General features: G+C 34.4%; 2 protein-coding genes across 5 annotated transcripts; one reads left to right on the top strand and one right to left on the bottom strand.

The window, feature by feature from the left end:
• The first annotated feature begins 550 nt into the window (after positions 1-550).
• LOC129318778 (histone chaperone ASF1B-like) lies at positions 551-8336 on the top strand. The gene is made up of 3 exons (XM_054963732.1): positions 551-883; positions 7458-7577; positions 7672-8336. The coding sequence occupies exons 1-3, from the start codon at positions 775-777 to the stop codon at positions 8016-8018; spliced, it is 576 nt and encodes a 191-aa protein (XP_054819707.1). The 5' UTR covers positions 551-774; the 3' UTR covers positions 8019-8336.
• Positions 8337-14725: 6389 nt separating this feature from the next.
• On the bottom strand, positions 14726-20863 carry LOC129293954 (uncharacterized). Of its 4 annotated transcripts, none has more exons than XM_054932115.1 (7): positions 20713-20863; positions 19139-19325; positions 17261-17311; positions 16372-16619; positions 15930-16040; positions 15753-15812; positions 14726-14996 (listed from the first exon to the last, which is right to left on the bottom strand). In XM_054932115.1, the coding sequence occupies exons 1-7, from the start codon at positions 20836-20838 to the stop codon at positions 14940-14942; spliced, it is 840 nt and encodes a 279-aa protein (XP_054788090.1). In that variant the 5' UTR covers positions 20839-20863; the 3' UTR covers positions 14726-14939. The 4 variants fall into 4 exon arrangements, with proteins under 4 accessions (XP_054788090.1, XP_054788099.1, XP_054788083.1 ...); XM_054932124.1 differs by lacking the exon at positions 14726-14996 and adding an exon at positions 15045-15096; XM_054932108.1 differs by lacking the exon at positions 14726-14996 and adding an exon at positions 15406-15667 and having other exon boundaries at positions 20713-20862.
• Between the last annotated feature and the right edge of the window lie 934 nt (positions 20864-21797).

Here is a 21797-nt window from a genome sequence, read left to right as displayed (position 1 = left end):
GGTTATATTATGTATCTTGTACTAAGCTTCCCTCTTTCTCCTTATCCTACCCTCATTTAAAAAAAAATCACATTATGACTCATGTTAATGGTTGTTTGTTTTAATTTAATGGTGGAGTATAATGTGTTATTTTTATTAAATTTCACTTTCACTCTCTCCTATGCTCATTTAAAAAATCACACATCATGTCTCATTTTAACTGTCATTTATCTAAATTTAATGGTAGAACAAAATTATTTTAATTTTATTTGTTTAGAGTTTAAAATATATTTTTTAAAATTTTAGAGTTTAAATCATCTTTTGACTTATTGTTCAGGATTTAAATTACAAATTAATTATTTTTATATTACATTAATTTAAAAGATAATTTATGTTTTAAAAATTTAAAAATTAATATGATAATTTAAAAAAATTAAAGATTAAATTAATAAATAAAATAAAAACAATGACTTAAAGTTGTTTTTTCCCGTAGAGTAATATGGATAGATGAAGATTCCATGGGAAATATAAGAAGTTTTGGGCAACGTGTAATTCTTCCTAAAAGTTGCTTGTAGTTCCTTCTTTCTCAAACGCAAGGCCGCCCAAATCAGAAAGCTTCTCTGCATTTCTGAATTGGTCTCTTCTCATCTCTGCTCCAATTCCATCTGTCGCACCTTTATTCATTTCTCTCTGGTAGATGAAGATTCTGGAAGATGGGGTTTCGACCGGATTGTGTTTCTGCTTGAACCTTCATCTTCAACTTCTTGTGTTACCATGGTCTTCTGATTCGAAGCTATGAGTGCCGTCAACATCACCAACGTGACGGTCCTTGACAACCCTGCTTCGTTTTTGACCCCCTTCCAGTTCGAGATCTCATACGAGTGCTTAACTCCCCTGAAAGACGGTATTTGTTTCATCTCTCATTTTCCCTCGTTCGTTGCTTCTTTTTATTTTGAAGATTATATTACCGGTCGTTCCCCATCTGTAAGTTTAGGTTAGGGTTACTTTTCTTTACGATCTTAAATTAATTGAATAAATAAATCATAATAAAATGTGTTCTTTCATCAAGAAATTCCTCTTTTAATGACCCAGCTCTGAAACTTGAGATTAGGGTTTTTCATTTGTTCTCTTAACCAATGGGTTAGTCTTGTAGCCTGAGGTTAGTAAAAGCGAAATGGTTCCATGCTCTGAGGTTTTGTCTTGTGGCCTGTTTTAGGATCATTTTGACTAGCTGGTAAATCAAAAATCAATATATAAATGAACCTTGTGATGAATGAATGTGACTTCGTGTTAATACTCACTTGAGATTATCAACATTGGCGGTTTTGAGATTTTTCATTGCCGAACTATTGCTGGTTTTGAATAAGGATAATGAAACGCTGCTGGTTTTGAAAAAAGGATAATGGTGGTGTAGCTAATAGAATCTTGATCCCAAAAATTGTTGGAACTTAAGCTAGTGTGAGCACATCGGTGAATTTGTAGATTAAACCATCGAATTTCCCTTTGTGGACATCAATGCTGTCTAGTTTTGGTCTCATGTATATGTTCTAACGAATTCTGCTCATAAATGATTGATTCTCCAAACCACAAATTCCTGTATTTGCTCTATAATGGCGTTGTGCAATTCATATAGTCAACCTTATCTAGTGAAATAAGACTTATTGTGTTGTTGCACTATGGTTTATAAAGTACTGTATGCAGTGCGATTGGGGCCTATCTATTCTGTTGTTTCATGATATTATACCTAGTTAATTCCAGGCCATATTTATTACATAGGTTTTCTGTGGTGTTTGTGTAATGTAACTGCTCATTGGGATTGACTAATACCAATTTTTCATGTTTGGTATGAGGCAATGGGAGATTTAATTCCAATCCCAATGCCATTTACATGGGATTACCCAATCCCAATCCCATCTACATGGGAAATCAGTCCCAAGACTACATAATTTCAGACCAAATTGCCCTCTTGTCCATCAGCTATCCTTGCGTTGCTGTCACTCCCTGATGGGTCAGCATCTGTAACTCCTTGTTTGAGTGAAGTGTGAGCAGCGTCTGCTCTCCACTCCATGTCCGTTCTCATCACTGACATTCTGAAAGATCAGATCTGGTGAGCTCGTTTGTGTTGGCATCCCTAGATTTGTTCGGATTTGGTTATGCAAGTTCAGATATGGTGAGCTCAATCACGACCCCTCTCCCTCCTAGGTCCCGATTTGCTCGACGGCAACCCTCTACCTCCTTGGTCCAGATCTAGCGAGCTTGATGGTGGCAAAGGTAATGGCTGAGGAGGATGAATGTGGAAAATGTAAGTTCAAGTAGCAATGGAATTTGGGTTCATCAAAATGATTCCCACTTTTAGCGGGAAGAATGATACAACAACAACAACAACAACAAGCCTTTATCCCACTAGGTAGGGTCGGCTATATGGATTGCAAGACGCCATTGTGCTCTATCATTTATCAAGCTTTTAGGAATATTATTAATTTAGAGATCACGTTCAACAACTTTCAAGAGTGTTCTCTTAGGCCTTCCTCTACTTCTCTTAATCGGACTCAAAGTTATATGTTTCACTCTTCTCACTGGTGCCTCCCTTGCTCTTCTTTGTACATGCCCAAACCATCTCAACCGATTTTCTACCATTTTTTCCTCAATAGGTGCCACCCTCACTTTTTCGCGTATGTGCTCATTTCGAATTTTATCTTTACGTGTATGTTCGCACATCCATCGTAACATTCTCATCTCTGCTACTCCAACTTTATGCTCTTGCTGTCCCGTTAGAGCCCAGCATTCACGACTATATAACATTGCCGGTCTGATAGCAGTGCGATAAAACTTTCCTTTAAGTTTATTAGGCACCTTACGGTCACAAATAACTCCTTTAGCTTTTCTCCAATTAAACCACCCAGTTTAAATTCTATGTGAAATATCTCCATTGATTTCGCCATCATTTTGAATAATGGCTCCCAAATATCTAAACTTTTCCACTTGAGATATAATTTGATCTCCCAATTTCACTTCCAAATTATTTTTGAATAGTCCTTTACCAAATTTACAATATAAATATTCCGTCTTACTTCTACTCAGACGAAAACCTTTCGACTCCAATGTCCTCCTCCATAACTCAAGGTTGCAATTAACCTCTTCTCTTGTCTCTGCTATAAGAACTATATCATCCGCGAAGAGCATACATTTCGGGATTTCCTCTTGAATATGTTCCGTCAAAACATTTAAAATCAAGTTGAACAAATAAGGACTCAGAGATGATCCCTGATGTAGTCCAATCTTTATAAGAAAATCCTTTGTTTGAGCACTAGGTGTTCTTATACTAGTTTTTACCTCCTCATACATATCTTGTATGGCTTTAATATAAGCAATCCGTACTCCCTTTTTTTCCAACGCTTTCAAAGCACTTCTCTTGGTATACGGTCATAAGCTTTTTCCAAATCAATAAAAACCATGTGTAGATCTTTATCTTTACAACGATACTTTTCCATTAATCCTCGTAGTAGATAAATCGCCTCTGTAGTTGATCTACCTGGCATAAAACCAAATTGATTCTCAGAAATACTTGTCTCCAATCTCAACCTGTGCTCAATTACTTTCTCCCACAATTTCATTGTGTGGCTCATGAGTTTAATCCCTCTATAGTTAGTACAATTCTGAATATCTCCTTTATTTTTATAAATAGGAATTAATGTACTTCTCCTCCACTCATCAGGCATTTTCTTGGACCGTAAAATCACATTAAATAACTTAGTTAACCATCTCACTCCTTCTTCACCTAAATATTTCCACGCTTCGATAGATATACAATCAGGTCGTTGGCTCTATCATTTGCCATTTTCTTAAGAGCTTCCTTTACCTCCTTATCACGTATTATTCGATAGAATGACAAATTTTGCTCTCCTTCACCAGTTACTAAATCCTCTAAGTTACTAGATGAATTCTCTCCATCATTGAAAAGTTTAGAAAAATAAGTCTCCCATCTATTTTTAATTTCATCATCTGTAACTAAAATTCTTCCCTCTTCATCCTTAATACACCTTACCTGTTCTAGATCTCTTGATTTTCTTTCCCTACTCTTGGCAATCTTATAAATATTTTGCTCTCCTTCCTTCGTCTCAAGGTTCTTATAAAATTCTTCAAAAGCTTTAGAACGAGCTTCACTCACAGCTCTCTTAGTTTCCTTCTTAGCCATACGGTACCTCTCCCAATTTTCCTCATTGTTACACAAATGTATGGCTTTAAAACAGTTCTTCTTATACTTGATTTTGTCCTGTACACTATTATTCCACCACCAAGACTCCTTATCTCTAGGACCAGAACCTTTCGATTCTCTCAAAACTACTTTTGCAACCTCCCGTATCTTTTTAGCCATATCCTCCCATATGATGTTAGCACTTCCCTGAGAATCCCAAATTCCTTTATCCAAAAGATTTCGCTTGAAAATATCTTGCTTCTCACCTTTTAATTGCCACCACCTAATCCTTGGTGTTACTACGTGTCGATGTTTTTGGATTTTACTCATAATACACACATCAAGGACTAGGACCCTATGTTGTGTCGTTACAGCATCTCCGGGGATCACCTTACAATTTTTACAAAGTTTTCTATCTGTTTCTAACCAAAAGAAAATCAATCTGTGACCTTGAGGCTCCACTTTTGTAAGTGATGAGATGCTCATCTCTCTTCTTGAAACAAGTGTTGGCAATCTTAAAATCATACGCCAATGAGAAATCAAGAAGAGTTTGTCCTTCATTGTTTAGCTCTCCAAAACCAAAACCACCATGCACCCTCGCATACTGACCAGCTTCCCTGCCGACATGCCCATTAAAGTCTCCTCCAATAAAAATCTTTTCACTCTGTGGTATGTGTCGAATCAACCCCTCCAGATCCTCCCAAAATAATTCCTTAAGACTGGCTTCTGTCCCGACTTGCGGCGCATAAGCGCTAACAATATTAACAGTCTTACGTCCAATTATCATTTTTAAAAAAATAATTCTATCTCCAATTCTGCTAACTTCTACAACATTCTTCTTCCACTCCTTATCTATAATGATGCCTACTCCATTGCGTGCACTTACTTTTCCTGTATACCAAAGTTTGAAACCTTGAATATCCTTAGCTTCTTCTCCACGCCATTTTGTTTCTTGCAAGCAAAGGATATTGATTTTCCTTTGAATCATAACCCCTACAACCTCTACAGATTTACAATTTAATGTCCCAACATTCCAAGTACCAAATCTAATTTTGCTCTTATGGACTAACTTCTTTAGCCGTGTGCGTCCAGAATGACGCGGTAGCCCTTGCTCATTTAACACTACATCCGGGCGCCGATGCAGCGGCTTTAACTCACTTATCACTGTACTCAAGCCATGCAGCGCGTTACTTACGGGCAACGACCTAGCATTAACATTATAACGTCTATTGTCCATGTTCATGATAGATTCAACAAATTTTTACATTGGCTGTTGATGGCCTAACACAACCCTCCTCCTTTACCCGGGCTTGGGACCGGCTATAAACATAGGCGGAGTTAGCGGGAAGAATGATGAAGAAGAATAATTTGGGTTCATCAAAAGCATCCCCACTTTTAGCCAGAATAATGATGATGGTGATGAATTTGGTTAGCGGGCATGAGAGGAGAGGATGAAGAAGAGAAAAAAAATTAGGGCAATATTGTCTTGTTGCTATTTTTTGGGATAAATCTGAGTCTTGTTTTTTTTGTTAATGCAATGTCATACCAAACACAATTTTAAAACTTATTACCACTACCAATCCCTTAAAAATCAAGGCCACGTACTAAATAGGGCCTTAGTATTGTGGAATACTTTTTCCCCCCTATCTTGCTGATATAAGTATACTTTGTATTTAGATGTGTGCAGGAAAGGAATTCTAAATATTAGTGTCTTCTTTATCTTTATTGTAAAAATATGTCATTCTGAAACCAGATCATATGCGTTGGTGGACCCAATGTCCCTGATGCTTCTTGAAAATTTGATCCTTGAAACAATTTTTTGAGAAATAGTTGAATTTTTTCCCCTTTTTATTGTGAAATAATAGTTAATGCCTGTTTGAGACGTATCATAATGAGGCATATTTTAGGCCTTGAATCCTTCTAACTTGGAAGCTTAATTACTTCCATGAATCCAGCATGTATCTTCAAAATTTAAATTAGTCTCTGAAAGTGTACGTCATTTTGGCTCATTGAATTTTATCTATTCTTTTACAGCATTGCTGAACTAGGACTTGATTTTTCAAGTCTTGAATATCTACATGGAATGATACTGTTTAATGCTTTGATTAAGTTCCTTAATCTTTGACTGTCCTTTTAGCTGGATAGGAATTGCCTTTCTGGTTTATTAATATTACTGCAGAATAGCATTTATCTTTGTCTTCAGTTTGGGCGTTGTATCAATATGATTGCAAATCCGAGGGTGGTGTCAGAGAGAAGTTATCATTATCATATTGAAATGTCAACAGAAAAATGATTCAGATATACTAAACAAACAATGCTTCTTATTTTACTGTTACTATAGCGGTACTTTGAGATTATGTTCATACACTGTGAAGTGGAAACCAGATAGTGCGATAACTGGTGAGGCAGTCAGGTTGTATGTTGGTGGTCTTGGATTCAATCCTTCTTGCTTCTATGCGCCTGAAAAAGAAAATGAGGTGGTTTGGAATTCCTGCTGTGTGTTGTCTGTCTATTTTTAATTTGTTTGCATTCTGAAAATATTTTGTGGATGAGAATATAGTTTGACAACTATCTCAGTCTATTTAGCTTGGTGCCAGCTAAATTTGATTGGTTACAATAATTGTGGATCTCTATTGTTCTCTTACTCAAGTTCATTTTTGGTGGGGCATTTGTGATCTATGTAGTGGGTGCATCCTAGGACTCCTAATCACCTCCATTATGGTTCTTGACTTTTAAAATAGCCACTAGTTGGGCCAACTGCGTTTGGTGCGTTCTCCACTTGTCTTTCATTATTACTTTTGAATTGTGATATTTATGATCTTGATACAAGTAATGCCAAATTAGATCAGCTCTATTGTTTAGTATCGAATTGTCAAGGAATTTCAAGCCACTCTGTTCTTTCAATCTATCAAGCACCCATAGGCTATAGATGCGAAGCTTATTCAATAACAACACGCCTGGTTATGCTCATAGAATTGTCTAGTTTTGGTTTTGTGCATATTCCTGAATCCTGGTGAAGCATTGTTTCATTCTGATTCACTAACAAAACTATTCATTACTTATTGCTTGTTCCAAATCTTTGAGAGTAATGTAATATATTTTTTGCTGCCACTTGATTTGCTGAAAATTAAATTTTATAGAACGTGGAAATTGCATATTACACTTGTAAACCTCCTTGAATGCATAAACTTACAGAAATTTACAGTCATCTTTTCTTGTCAATAAGATTATTTTCTGTAACCAGTTTGGTTGTAATAATACGTGTTGTGTCACCTGAGTATAGATTTGGAATGGAAGCTCATATATGTTGGATCTGCTGAGGATGAAACGTATGACCAATTATTAGAGAGTGTACTTGTTGGCCCTGTCAATGTTGGAAACTATCGCTTTGTATTGCAGGCAAGTATTATGCATAGTATTAATTTTCTCCTGGAAACTTTTTGTTCAGATGATCATGTGAATTCAATCTCTAAATTCGTTTGACAATTTGCAGGCAGACCCACCAGACCCATCCAAGATTCGTGAAGAAGATATCATTGGCGTCACAGTGCTCTTGTTGACCTGCTCTTATCTGAGCCAAGAATTTGTTAGAGTGGGATACTATGTGAACAATGATTATGATGATGAGCAATTAAGAGAGGAACCCCCACCTAAGGTTATAATTGATAGGGTTCAAAGGAACATTTTATCCGATAAACCGAGGGTCACTAAGTTCCCCATCAATTTCCATCCAGAAAACAATCAGAGTGGGGACCAACCCCCACCGCCTGATCAGAAAGATAGAAATGGAGAAGACCCGCTTGCATTTCCTGATCAAGTTCCCCCAGATGAGAAGGAATCTTAACAATTTGCAGGTACTCACCAAACCATCTCAATTTGAGCCATGGAATTTCGCAGTCGAAATATATGCTTCAAAATATCAACATCAGGGGTGTCATGATGAGCTCAAGATCATCAAAATTGTTAGATAGTGCAATATTGTGGAATCAGTAACTGAACCACAGGGCTCAAAACCTGCTTGTGCTTTTTCAAAAGCCCTGATTGTCAAAATCCAATTTCTTTCAATATCCCTGTTGTAGACTAATCCTTCCTGCTTTGTAATCTAAGAGGGAAATGCACATTGTTTTCAAGTATCATGATCTCCCAATTCTCGTTTGATCCACGATGGCTGTTATCTATCCACTTTTGCTGTGCGGCAGACTTAATATTTGCTATTTCCAGCTTGGAATTTCATTAATGTGGACTCCCTATAGTTCCTGGCAGGAAATTTCATTTTGGAAGAGATAAACACAAGGTTTAGGACTCATAGTCCCTTTCTCTTTCAATACTTTCTTGCTTTATACGATGTCTACATATAGAAACTTCAACAAATTTCATCTTTGCATCACATATATTGAGACTAGCTAGAAGATACACAAAAAGAGATCATTTGCAAGATCATCTTGTTCCTTGATAAATTTAAGTCTCGGTTGTTATGTGGGAATAATTTGAGTGGAAAGGTGGACAAGTTTTGATGGGTGAGATTTTGAGGCCAGCGTTTATGTTATTATTAAGTCATGAAAAAAAGGTACTTATTCCAATCCTGCATTTAATTAAATGAAAATAATGTAAGAATAAAAAGGAAGTTGAATTGATTATATTATGGGAAAATCTCACTAAGGATCCTTTGATCATAGCTAATGAAAAAGAGGACTTCAAGATTTTTGATATTTTACTGTAAGGTTTGGGGCTTACTTTGGTATGAATTTTGAAAGCTAAATGACAAAAGTGCCTTCATGGTGAGAATCTATCAAGGAAGAAAAAATGTCTTGCATACACATCTTGCAAGCATTGCAAGCATGTAGAAGACAAGGCACATAATGAAATTCACAAAGTTTATCATTGAAACCTTTTTCGTCGGACTTCTTATTCAAGAATCTTGGTTGAACGAGCCACTACTACGTTGGTCATTGCCTTAGATCTCATCACTAGATTTTCTAATGTAGAACTAGTTATGAAGTGGATAGAGCAGTGAGTTAATGATAGAGTTAACCTTAAAAAGAGAAGCTCACATGGGATTTTGCAACTCCATTGGATGAGAACTATGAGAACTCCAAGCATGATATCATGCTACAACTCTTTGCAAGTAACAATGCCAAGAAGAGGTGAAGTTGTATTACTTGCTCCAATTACTAACAATGTTAATGTTATAATTTTTTCCATGTTATTGTTATCATGAAATTCCTTAAAATTGTTCTTTTCATGTATATATGAACAAGTCATTGGATAAGAATGAATTAGTTATTTATGTTCATTTGCAACTACATTTAACAGAAAAATGAACTATAAATATATAGTTCTATGTCCATTCAGAGTGTTGTAATGAATGTGTTAGGTAGAGAAATTAACATATCACAAGGTAATGAACTTTACTCAGTATGATGACGAACAAGTCATTTAAATATGAAATCAACCAATACTTGAAACTTTTCATGTAAATGCAATAATGAACAAGTACGATAAGGAAATTAATAAGATGTTGTATGGTGATGAACCACACATGGTAGGCTGATGAAAAAGTCACTTGAAATTTTTTAAGTTAGGTGAAACCCAAACTTATACTAGTAGAACTAGTATATACAAGTATGAATAACTCACACCAATATCAACATAATATACCGATATAACAGAGTATGTTATAGAAACCCATAATTTTAATGGACAAGTGAAGTAGAAAAATTAATAAGATATCGTAGGGTGATGAATCACACATAATAAGGCAATGAACAAGTCACTTGAAATTTTTTAAGTTAGGTGAAATCCAAACTCATACTGATAAAATTAGTACATATTGTTATGAACAACTCATACAGGTATCAACACAACATATTGGTATGATAAAGGTTGTTATAGAAACCCATAATTGTAACAAACAAGTAATGTAAGGGAATTACAAGATGCCATAGGTGATGAATCACACATAATAGGGCGATGAACCAGTCACTTGGAAATTTTAAAGTTAGGTGAAATCCAAACTCATACCAGTAGAACTAGTACATACCAGTATGAATAACTCATACTGGTATCAACACAATATACCGGTATGATAGAGGTTGTTATAGAAACCTACAATTGTAATGAACAAGTGATGTACGAAATTAATAAGATGTCTTGGTGTGATGAACCACACAAAGTAGGGCAACAAATAATTTTTAAGTCAGGTGAAACCTAAACTCATACCCATAGAACTCGTACATATTGATATAAATAACTCATACAGGTATCAACACAATATACTGGTATGATAGAGTCTATTATAGAAACCTATGCTCATACCGGTATGAACTACACATACTAGTATCTTAGAGATATGCTAGTATGACATGTATGTTTTCTTTGTCTTGATCTTTTAATCCCATCCTTTCATTTAAAATTTACTTCCAACAGCTACTTTTTCATACCAATAAATTGGTAACATTTTAGTATGACTTTACGTGTTATAAGAGATGATTTTATCTCATTCTTACCCATATCTTGAAATCCTATTGGTAGGAAATTCAAATTCTCTCAACCCAATAATCATCATCTCTTTACCAAAACCAAATTTCCTCTGTGATTATCTCCTAAATACTTTCTTGACCAAAAACCCCCAACCTAATATATTAGTAAACCTCTCAAGTTTTTGATTCAATCTAATCATATGTCTGGCTTTTTGAAGAAGATGGCTCGAGTAAAAACTATAGAGAAGTCACTCGCAAATCAAAGAATCACTTTGTATGACTTTCATAAGACTCGTCATCTTGTTATGAAGAGAGAAAGAATGAGTAGAAGCACTATGAAAAATAAAATTGAGGTGTTAGACAAAGTCAAACAAGTTGCCAGTACTTGAGTGAAGAAAGAAAAGGGGGCAATGAGAGAAAGAGTGTTCTCATGCATCCATCTATCTCTTCCACTATCTTTCTTTATTGAACTTTAGCTTTTCTTTCTTTTTTTTTTTAAATGAGGATGGGCAATATTGTCATTTGGCTTAGAAATTTAATATTAAATCAGGTCCCAAGCCTTGCAGTGAAATATCAAAAATCTTAGAGTCCTCTTTTTCATTATCTATGATCAAGGGGTCCTTAGTGAAATTTTCCCTTATGTTATTCTCATTTACAAAATTGAATATTTATAATGCCAACGCCAAATGGATAAAAGTATTCATATTTCTTGTTAACTTCGGCTGAAAATTATTTTAAAAAAAACTATTGATTGTATATTCTTGTTAACAAGGTTAACATATTGTCAAGTTTTATTTTTTTCAAAAAAGTCTTCATATTTAAAGAAAATTATTCTTGTTAACAACGTTAACATATTGTCAAATTTTATTTTTCATCTAGTTGTAATTTTTTGATAATCCTAACGCATTGTGACAGGTAAGCCAGGATGGAGGCTTGAGTGTATATTTTATACCACTTATTTCGATTCCAAGAAATGGACATGATCCAAGTCTTTAACTTGGGGGATAGAATTTTCAATTCTTTTTTTGAGATACAAGGAGAATCGAGTATCCTCTGCTAATAAAGAAGCCTCCCTGAGCGAGGTAACATTACACAATGGATAGCGTGGAACCTGGAGAAAAAGGCGGGGGAAAATTTTACTTGCTTATGTTTGTTTTGCCCGATGTAAATTTTTGTTTGAAAATGAGACTTGATCATTAGGTAAATGCTGAAACTAGCTTGTATAAAGCTATCCGAGATAGAAAATTACTAGAATGCATGAATAAGCAGAGTAGTGAGAAGAGAGATTGTAATGTCCAAAACCAACATGAAAATTGGACCGTGAATCTAGAGGTAGTAGGTGCAAGCAGGAGTAACATATTGCATTATTTACATACATTTAAGGATGATATTCTTGGAGGATTAATTCTTACATAATTAGGGTTTATTCATAACCTAGAGATATTTTGGTCATTTTGATAATTTTTGAAAAATTTTGAGACATTAGCTTATTTTTGTCTTTTATCTTCCTAAAATCAATGAAATAAGTTTGCGATTCAGATTCATTCTAAATTATAAAAGGACATCAAAAGACATAAGCTGTAGGACTTTTTAAGAAAAAAAACATTAATACTAAGTTGTCATGTTTTATAACTTAGGACTTTGAAAATGGCATTATATCTTACAATTGACTCTGAGTTTTCATTTGAATGCATACATGCTTTAATCATTCTTATGTGTATAATTGCAAATGCAAACAAGAAGTTGGATGAAGATTAAATAGCCAAAATATTAGATTACAAGGAAAACTACAAAGCAAGAAAACCTTAGAGTGACACATGTGCAAGATAGGCATTGAGGATTTTGACTAAGCAACCATTAATCACCCTTTGATAATCTTTTTGGAAGTGTTTAGTGAGTTCTAATCAAGTGTGGAGTATCCTACAAGAATTACATGTGTATCCAAGTTTACATAGCTTGAATGGAGGCCACATTCATTCTTGAACCTCTTAACCAAATTTGTTAAGTAGTTTCAAATATTTAATTACTTTGATCATTTAAACCCCATCCTATCCTACTGATTTTACACCATCACAAGCTGAATATAAGGGTTTTGGGTCGTGCACACGCTCATTCACTCATTTTTCACATTACATTTCACACCTATTTTCACTCACTTTTTTGAAATTTCTAGCACCACTTCATCCAAATTTTCTCTCATTTTCCTCCATTTTTCCATACTTTCCTAGCCACATTCCTTCATCTCAAGCAAGTATTGAAGCCATGAAAGTCATCTCGAGAAGAATTCAAACTTAGATTTAAGGAGAATTCACCATGAAAGGCTATATTTTCAAAGCTTTTCAAGAAAAATGAAGCCACATCTTGAGTTTTCTTGAACTTTTTCTCTTACTTTTAATTGCTTTAAATTCTTCTCTTCTCCTTCTTTAATTCTATAATTCATGCTCTTAATGATTGATTTTAGGTCTTATATTAATCATTATGACTAAAATTCATGTTTCAAAGAGGAGATTATGCGTATTTGATTCTTGAACTAATTGTGCACCCTAAATGTTTGTGTTTATGCCTCAAGATTTTGATGAATGGATACATAATTTCTTTTCAATCTCTTGCTATGTTGCTGCACAATTAGCCATAGTTTAGGTCTTAAGCTTTGGTTAATATCATAATCCTGGTTGGTTTAAGGTCTTAAACATGATCAAGGCAAGAGATAAGACTAGTTTCAAGAATTGAGTTACATATTGATGTATCTGTCTTGGGTGGTTTGTGCATTGGATTCTAAGTACTTATTAGGTTTTAATCACTATTTCCTAGTCTTGATGGTCATTAAAACACCTTCACACACCCATTAAAGAAGGCAATTAAATCTAAAACTAGGCGAGGAAGAACAAGGATGGAAATGGTAGATTCTAATCTTGAGAAGCTACTTTGATATTTGGTTAATTCCTATACATTTTCTTCACATTAAAATCAAATATAAACATCTAAATTCTTTTTTAAAATCTTCAATTCAATTCTGAAATTTTAATTTATCATGATCATTGACTTGATTTGGTTACAAAATTCTTACTTCTTGGGGATAGAATGACTTAGGATGCTCACACTGTTACACTTTAGTTTTTCTGATAAGATTGACACAACTAAGGATTTTTAAGGAGGAAGGGAGAATTTTAGCTATGCTGTTGCAATCTGGAATAAAGAAAAGAAATAGGATGCTAGTTTTTATAGAACAGTGCCAATCCACATGTGGGTACTGTTATGATTGAGGGTTTAATCCGCGGATTGGAGTGGCGTTGGGAGAAAGGATAAAGATTGATGGAAGGGTTTATTCCCTGACTCGAGACTGCACTACAAATAGTCAACTGTACGTTGCTATTTTGCAAGCCTGAAGATTTCTTATGAAAGATTGGAATGTCTCTATAATTTTTCTTATGAAAATATTAGTGATTATATTAGGAATAGTATTAGGCCTAGTGTAACTTCTACTAGTTCTTTCAACACCTTTCATCATCTACCCTTTTCTAATTAGGAGGGGGTGGATTTTGAAAGGTTTTGCTGTTTTGTTTCTTTTTTTGGTTGTCTTTCCTTCGATTGTATCTTGTCTTTTTTAACTAACGTAATGGCTCATCTTTTTTCAATCACAAAGAGAGAGAGAGAGAGAGAGAGAGAGAGAAGCCTCTTGAGATACTAGAGCAAATGATGGACGTTTTCTAATGAGGTGATTACATATACAACTCCTAACCTTCACTTAAATGAAAAGAGCATTTACTGCTCACACCACTTTGAATTGTGGAATTTTCCATTTTACAAATATGAAAAAGCGGATTATGCAATTTCTCAAAGCTCAACTCAAATATTGTTCCTTAAAGATTTTGCATTAAGCAGTGTGAAGAATCAATCCTTTCGGATTCAAGCTAGCGTCATGGACACCATTTCTAACAAAGTTCACCTAATTTTTATTGATTTTGTAGCACTTAAATGTGCAAAGAGTGGATGACCTGGGCAAAAAAAAAAATAATAATAATAATTCAATATTAAAATTAACCCCACTCAGGTTAAAAAGGAAAAAATATATACATGTTCCATGAAAATAACTTATTTATAAATAAATTTCATGAAATTCAAAAACTGCAGCACAATTTCTTAGGACTTGAGTACAATTTGTAATTTGTGCGCAAATACAACAATGCCCTTATTTATTAGGTTACAATGACAAAAATGTTCCTTTCCTTCAATTAAACATTATACATGCTCTATTCACATTCACAATAGCTCTGCCCCATTCTCCTTCACCAAGCATTGTAATTGAACCTCTTTATGCCTTCTTCCTCTTCACCAATCGAAGCCTACGGAATTGTTAGGGCCAAGTCCATAATGATTTTATACAAACAACTCCATCATCACTATCGACTATGACCAACACTGCTTTTCCTTGTTCTCATAAACCTTAAAATTACCCAAACTCATTACAAATGATATCAAGGGAGAATCACATACATGCCTCATATAAGAGAATTAATTACTATAAAGTCAATTAACAACTGAACTAAAACCATCGATAACACAATATGTTGTTATTTTTCTTAGTTTAGTTCTTAATGGACCTTATAGTAATTAATTCTTTTATGTGAAATTTCAACATAATTCTCCCTAACATTAATGATAATCTGGACTGCAATTTGAAGGGGCGTTGATTTAAATCCATTGATGTGCTTCCACCAAAGACATCAGATTGGAAAAAAAAAAAAAACGAAAGAACACAAAATTTGCCAATCTGGGGCATTAGATTTAAAAAAAGTCTCCAGAAAAAAACAAGTATTGTGGTATTAGTATTAGAATTATAATTTTCTTAAAAAAAAAAATCAACATATGCAAGACCATATAGGTCTGCAACTATTTGCAGCCGGCAAAATTGCTCAACAAGTAACAGCATAAAATACAACAGTTATCATTTTTTTCTTCTCTTGGCAGGGCCCTCTTTTGACCCTATTTTTCTTCTGTTTGCGTTGTCTCTTTTCTGCCATTCAAACAATTTTGATCAACCTTAGGGTATCAGCTAGAAATCAACTTGATAATTGAAAGACTACTGATCTTATCTTTACCTTCTTTCTCAATTTCTTCTTGTTCTGCTTCTGTCCTTCGCTATTCTTTTCTGGGTTATCCTGAAACAAGAATACAAGAGGGAAATGACTTACCTTTTCATTGCGTGTCATAATCAGCTTCAACGCAGTAGGATAATTTTTTTTTTCTGGATAAATTGCACAAGTGAAGAAACCAACCGTTGTATTAGTTTGCGTCTCTGAAACCTCTAGGTTCTCAATTTCACCATCACTGTTCAGCATGGCCTTCAATCTCCCTTCGCTGAGTAATTTCTGGGATCGAGCATGCCTCTACAACAAGGACAAGTCATACAAAGATCACCAACAGATCATTGCAAAATGATAGGTGAAAGATCATCTAGAGGGTAAATCAAAATGTGAAGCCAATTTGATCTCTTTTTTCTATAGAAAGGAAGGCTCAAAACCTAGGATAGAATATCCAGCACGCATAATGGTAGGAACATATGAATCTTATGAACAGTATTATCCTCGGATTTCTCTGGTTAAAGGTCATTGATATCTAATTAGAATCCCAGTGAATATATGAATTTTACAACTGACATTTTATGGAGAAAATATCCATGAGATAGACGAAAAATTGAAAATATCGTCTGTTTGTAACCTTTGATTGTAAATGAGCCCTCAAAGTCTCTTCAGACAAACAGATAATCCTAGGGCAAATTCTGCACTTGAAAACTGATTTGCATTTTAAGATATGGGATGGGATATCTTCTGGCAAGCATTTCTGTTCACCGTCGATATTAGACTTTCTCACTGATACTTCAGAATGATGTTTGCCAAACAGCTCTGCATTAGCAGTAACCTTTCTTCCGTCAATTTTTTCAGCATCATCTTCACTAAATAGCTGACCTGCACTTTTAAAAAACAAAAGATATCAAATCCTAGCAAATAAATATTGAATTCCTAGCAAGAATTTAAGTATGCATATTGATGACCTATTAAATTCCAACAATAGGAGGTAAAACACATGCTTTTTGTTCCCATATATATTTACAAACGTCCAGAAGGAATTAGCATTGAATCACATGCACAATTAAAACAGAATGGTGACGTAACTTATTTCTAATCAATTGACAAAGTTCAAACATTTAAGAAAGAAAAAGTAGACCTAAGGATAACAATTATCTAAAGTTCATTTTGTCTATATGAAAGTGGAAAAACTGCTAACCAAATGCACACAGAATATTTTCACACAACAGAATGACCGGCATATAAAGCTTCTCTATTTTTATCATCTTCAAACCCAAGGTCTGCACAAACTAAATCTTCTGCAGTTAGAAAAATTATGGAAGAAAGCAGCAAACAAAAACAATGAATTTGAAGGTTCAAACTTGAGTGTACTAAACAATCAACATCCCACTAAAGCATTATACTGGCATAGTCCATGGCAGCACATCAAGATAACAGTATGTCCAACAATAAAACCGGTTGAATCCAAGCTTTGTGCCAAAGGAAATTCAAGTAAAGACGACAACAAAAACAAATGCTACCTGTTGAGTTGACATCAATGTCATTGGCAGAGCTGTCCTCACTTTTGTAACCTGAATCGGATTAAAAAAAGATGTAGATATCTTAAAACAAGGAAAGAAATGATGTGCAGAATAATAGCAAGTGCCAGCACTTGCATAAACCGATTCTTATTGCATAGTTAGTTTGAATAACATTTCCTAAGATTTAGTATAGAACAAAAAAGCTTCAATATACATCCATGCAAGAAGTTAGTTTAATTAAACTAAACCCCTATTTGGCTCAAGAAATATTTCAAACTTCAAAGTCTGATCGATGCCATCCTTCTATGAGCCTGCCATTGGTGAAACTTGCAAAAAGATGATTAGATGTCAACATAAATGAGTCTGCCCGAAACTATTCTTTTGTCATTTTTCTGTTCAATGTTACTTCTTTCCTTTCGTATGATTATTACCATGGCTAGTCTGAATATCTCTTCCCCTCCTACCTCTTCTCTCTCTCATCTCTGAACCCGCTTCCACTTACCTTTTCCTCAGTTTTCCCCCAAGATTCAATATCCTGGAGAAATGAGACCCTTGTTTACGGTTAATGTACATTACTTCTCCAAGTGGCAATGTATTATTTGTTACCAATACGTATTGGTATTATTCATGCTGGAAGGAAGTATACAAGGTTGAAACATGTTTTATGCTCAGTCTCTCTATGGAGAGTAATGGAAAATGGTTATTTTGCCCCAAAAGTATAAGACAGACATTACAGGAAGAACATATATTTCCTAAATTCTTGATGGTATGATACAGAAGCAAACACGTTCAATCATGGTTGTGGAGGCCTTGCAGTAAGAAAGCAGCACTGCATATTATTGCGTTGATATTTATAAACTTTGCCTATTATATGATGAGATGGTTAGGGCACACGGTCTCTGGTTTGAAATCCTAAAGCTCCAAACTGAAACTATAACCTCCCTACTTAGCATCATTATAAGATACTGCTTTAATGGTTGTTGTAAGCAAATTGTTTTCCAGCAGAAGCCTTTAGTTCTCTTTTTTTATCTCTTAAGACACTTATGCTAGGAAAAACAACCATCAAAATCTAGTTACAGTTAAGTCCGACCAGTGCACTGAGATGATTAATTATGTAAACACAACAGAAACTTCTGTCCGTAAATTGGCATCAGACCGAGGGAAAAAAAACAAAGCACAAAGGAGAGAGAAATCAAGAAGAGTTAAAGAGAAAGTCTAATGCAAGAGAGAGAGAGAACTGGCAAACCTTGGTAACATTGAAGGAAGGGAGAATGAGCAATGAAGAAGGAAAAGAAAAGAAATAACAAAATTTAATAAAATAATAAAACAAAAAGCACAAGTTTAGTGATAGACTCACTTCACGGTGAGAACTCAATTGAACATTACATGTCATCACTTATGTTAATTACTTCAACAGAGAATCGCAGAAGAATGATACTGAAAGAAATTTTAAGCACACATGAACTGTGGAGGATCAAACTGATAAAAAATAAAGGTTTATGAGAACCACATATAAATAAGACATATCTGAGACCAAATAGGGTTTTATTCTTAAACTAACGATAACAAAGAGGGGAAACGATGTACATTTAGACAGCACAGTCACAGTTACATCATGAATTATGGTATTCACTGTTTTTAATTTTAAAATGGTGCTATGCTATCCTTCATTAAGAACAGCAACAGTACTGCAGGAAAATCAGCTTTGTCAGTTAACAGGCTACCAAACATGACACAAATAGAAATAATTAACTAAAAAAGGACCCAAAGGGGAAGTTAGTATGGTGCTGACATTATATAGGATAAAGAGATAAAATAATTGCATGTTCTTCTGGTATTAAAGAGATGACAGGACTATAGAAACAACAATCCACTAACCAGAGGATGTGGAGCCAGATTCATTATCATCATTCGCAGTTGGTATCACTTGTTCTTCTGATTCTTCAGTGGCTTCAGCTTCCTGGTCAAAGTCAGAGGATGATGAAGATGAATCTGAGGCATCATCCCGATCTCCATGATCAATCTTGTAGTATCGTCTCTTTATCATTTTTACCTTCAAGGATAACTACAAGAAAGAAATTTAATATTTAATATTGAGGACCTTAAAATTACGAAGAGCGTACATTAATTGCATTCTACCAAGGTAGTAAGAGGTAAAATGCATCTTATGGTGCTAAACACCTAAAACGCTTTGGTGTGTGGTGCCAAAAAGGGCATGCTAAAGTGAAGAAAGAGGCTAAAATAGGACATATAAATTAATTATTCAAAGAAAATAATTATCAAGTCATAAATCATCAATTGCACTATTAATGAATATCACAGTTGAAGCATAATAATCATTAAGTCACTCATAACACATATATAAAACCCTAAAAATTTGCATAATTAATATTTTATAGCGAAAATGATTATTTTACCTTATCACTTATTGAGATGAGTTTTACAGTTTCATTATCCTTAGCGAAGCCATAATCTCTTAGAATACTAGAGCTGGCCTACTAAAGTTGTCCCTTCTCCTTCCACCAAACTTTTTCTCTCAAGCACCTAAAGTGCACACCTTGAGTGAAGGAAAAAGTGCATCCAACCAAGTGCAACGTTAAAGCCAGTACATCTCATGGTGCAAGAGGCATTGAGCCTCTTGAGCAACTTGCCGCAGCACCTTATGCATTAAGGTGGGTGCCATTGATTACTTTCGATTCCATGTAATATCAATGTGAAATAGGACAGCATCAAAGATGCTTCTAATCGTGCTAGTCACCAAGATTACAATGATCGATGAATATACTAATAATTCTATTAAAAAAATCAACACCGAAGACTCACTTAGTTGTTTTCTCCAATTCTAGACGATGTAGCTAAAATGATATGATCAAGTTTCTTCAATCCGTGTCAAAACTCAACGACTTATTATCAAGACAGAACAATTAGAATCAAGGGCTCATCTAGGTATTTGTTTGTTCCTACTCTTGGTAAATATGAATATCAAATGTGTCATATTATCAGTTCAACCATCATAGTCTTGCTCCGCTTCAAAGGCTCAATGTCTCTAAAATAACACAAATGCATCCTATTGCATATATGCATTCAAAAAATTGAGGCATAACTCATCAATGAAGCTCATCTCGTCAAGTAGGTTTTTCTAGCATGTTGATCCTGTTCGATGGTTTGGTCTTAACGATTATTATAGAGATCAATATCCTTAAACCACTCATCCACCAAACTGTTAATGCCAGGAGATTAAGAAGTATGTGAATATTGTATAAATGAATAAATTAATGATCATTAAAACGCCCGCGCCGAAATGGTGAAGTTAAAGAAAAGCTTCGAAGCTAGAAGCACATCGGCGAATGCCAAAAAGATTTGAACTTCTAAGTAAAAAAGAAATCAACTATTGCATTCCATGAAAATGAAGAGAAAGATGGGGAGCGAGAGAGAGAGAGAGAGTCGCTTACACTGGAGCGAAGAGCACGTGGGAACGCCGCCGGCGAGAAGATCAGAGACAGATCTTTTGAAGCTTCGCTTGGAGAAGCGAAAAAGATTTGCTCCAGAAGCGTGAAACCGGGTCGGATGCAGTCCATATGTTCGTTGGATTATGATTTTCAGGCCCGAGGGGATTCTTTTTTTTTTTTTTTGGGATTTTGGATAAATTTTCTTGATTGGCCGTAGCCCTAACAAAAAAATTAGGCAGTTTGGGTGATAAGCATGTCTTGTTAAGCATCCGCCTCAATCTTCTAACGAGAGACATTAGTTCCTTATAATGCATATTAATCCTTCTCATTCTCGTAAATAGTAAAATTAACATAATTTATGTCTTTACTTCAGACTTAGCTTTGCTCTTTCAAGGCTTTTTCTCAAAGACGTTTGTTACACCACAACCAAAATTTAGACTTTAGATAGTTCAGGTTTAATATTTTTTATTAAAATAAAATATAATTTTTTTAATAAATCTTGTTATCAATTTGGACAGTCTAACTTTAATGGTCCAAACTTGATATTTAATTTTTTTTACAAGTTTTATAAGTTAATTATTCATACAAACAGTTTGATATGAAATATTTAACTTATAATTTTTAAATATTTAACTCTTTAATAGATATTTCAATTTATAAGAATTTTTAATGTTAAATTTAAACAATTCATATTAAATTTGCATTGTACAGACATCAAAGTATATTTGTTAAGATAATTAATTTATAAAAAAATTAAATATTAAATTTGAATCATTAATATTAAATTTAGGCTGTCCAAATTGGTAACAAAATTTATAATTTTTCATTTTAATAAAAATAAAAATAAAGTGTTAAATTTGTACTGTAAGATTGAGGGAGAAAATTAAGAAAATGCAGGGATGAGCTTCACAGATTACAACGCGGGATTTGAGTGAATGAGAAGGGATTTGAACGCACCGACAACTACTAGATAAGCTACAAGCTATTTCTAAGATGATGGTCTCGTGACTATTGAGGAGAATGACTTGACTAAAGGTAAGTTCAAACCAACGCTACATGAATCTTGAATGGGTTGGATTGATTGAGAC

Source organism: Prosopis cineraria, unplaced genomic scaffold, assembly GCF_029017545.1.
Source record: "Prosopis cineraria cultivar Desert tree isolate PC_DT_omini unplaced genomic scaffold, ASM2901754v1 PC1, whole genome shotgun sequence".
Classification (NCBI taxonomy): Eukaryota; Viridiplantae; Streptophyta; class Magnoliopsida; order Fabales; family Fabaceae; genus Prosopis; species Prosopis cineraria.
This window is presented reverse-complemented; position numbering and strand designations above follow the sequence as displayed.

Coding starts and splice junctions, on each gene's coding strand:
- LOC129318778 (XM_054963732.1), top strand. CDS start 775: ATGAGTGCCGTCAACATCACCAACGTGACGGTCCTTGACAACCCTGCT. Junction 884..7,457: donor CTTAACTCCCCTGAAAGACG/GTATTTGTTTCA, acceptor ACCTGAGTATAG/ATTTGGAATGGAAGCTCATA. Junction 7,578..7,671: donor TCGCTTTGTATTGCAGGCAA/GTATTATGCATA, acceptor ATTTGCAGGCAG/ACCCACCAGACCCATCCAAG.
- LOC129293954 (XM_054932108.1), bottom strand. CDS start 20,838: ATGGACTGCATCCGACCCGGTTTCACGCTTCTGGAGCAAATCTTTTTC. Junction 19,326..20,712: donor CACGTGCTCTTCGCTCCAGT/GTAAGCGACTCT, acceptor TCTTTCTTGTAG/TTATCCTTGAAGGTAAAAAT. Junction 15,668..15,752: donor AGAAGAAATTGAGAAAGAAG/GTAAAGATAAGA, acceptor TTTGAATGGCAG/AAAAGAGACAACGCAAACAG.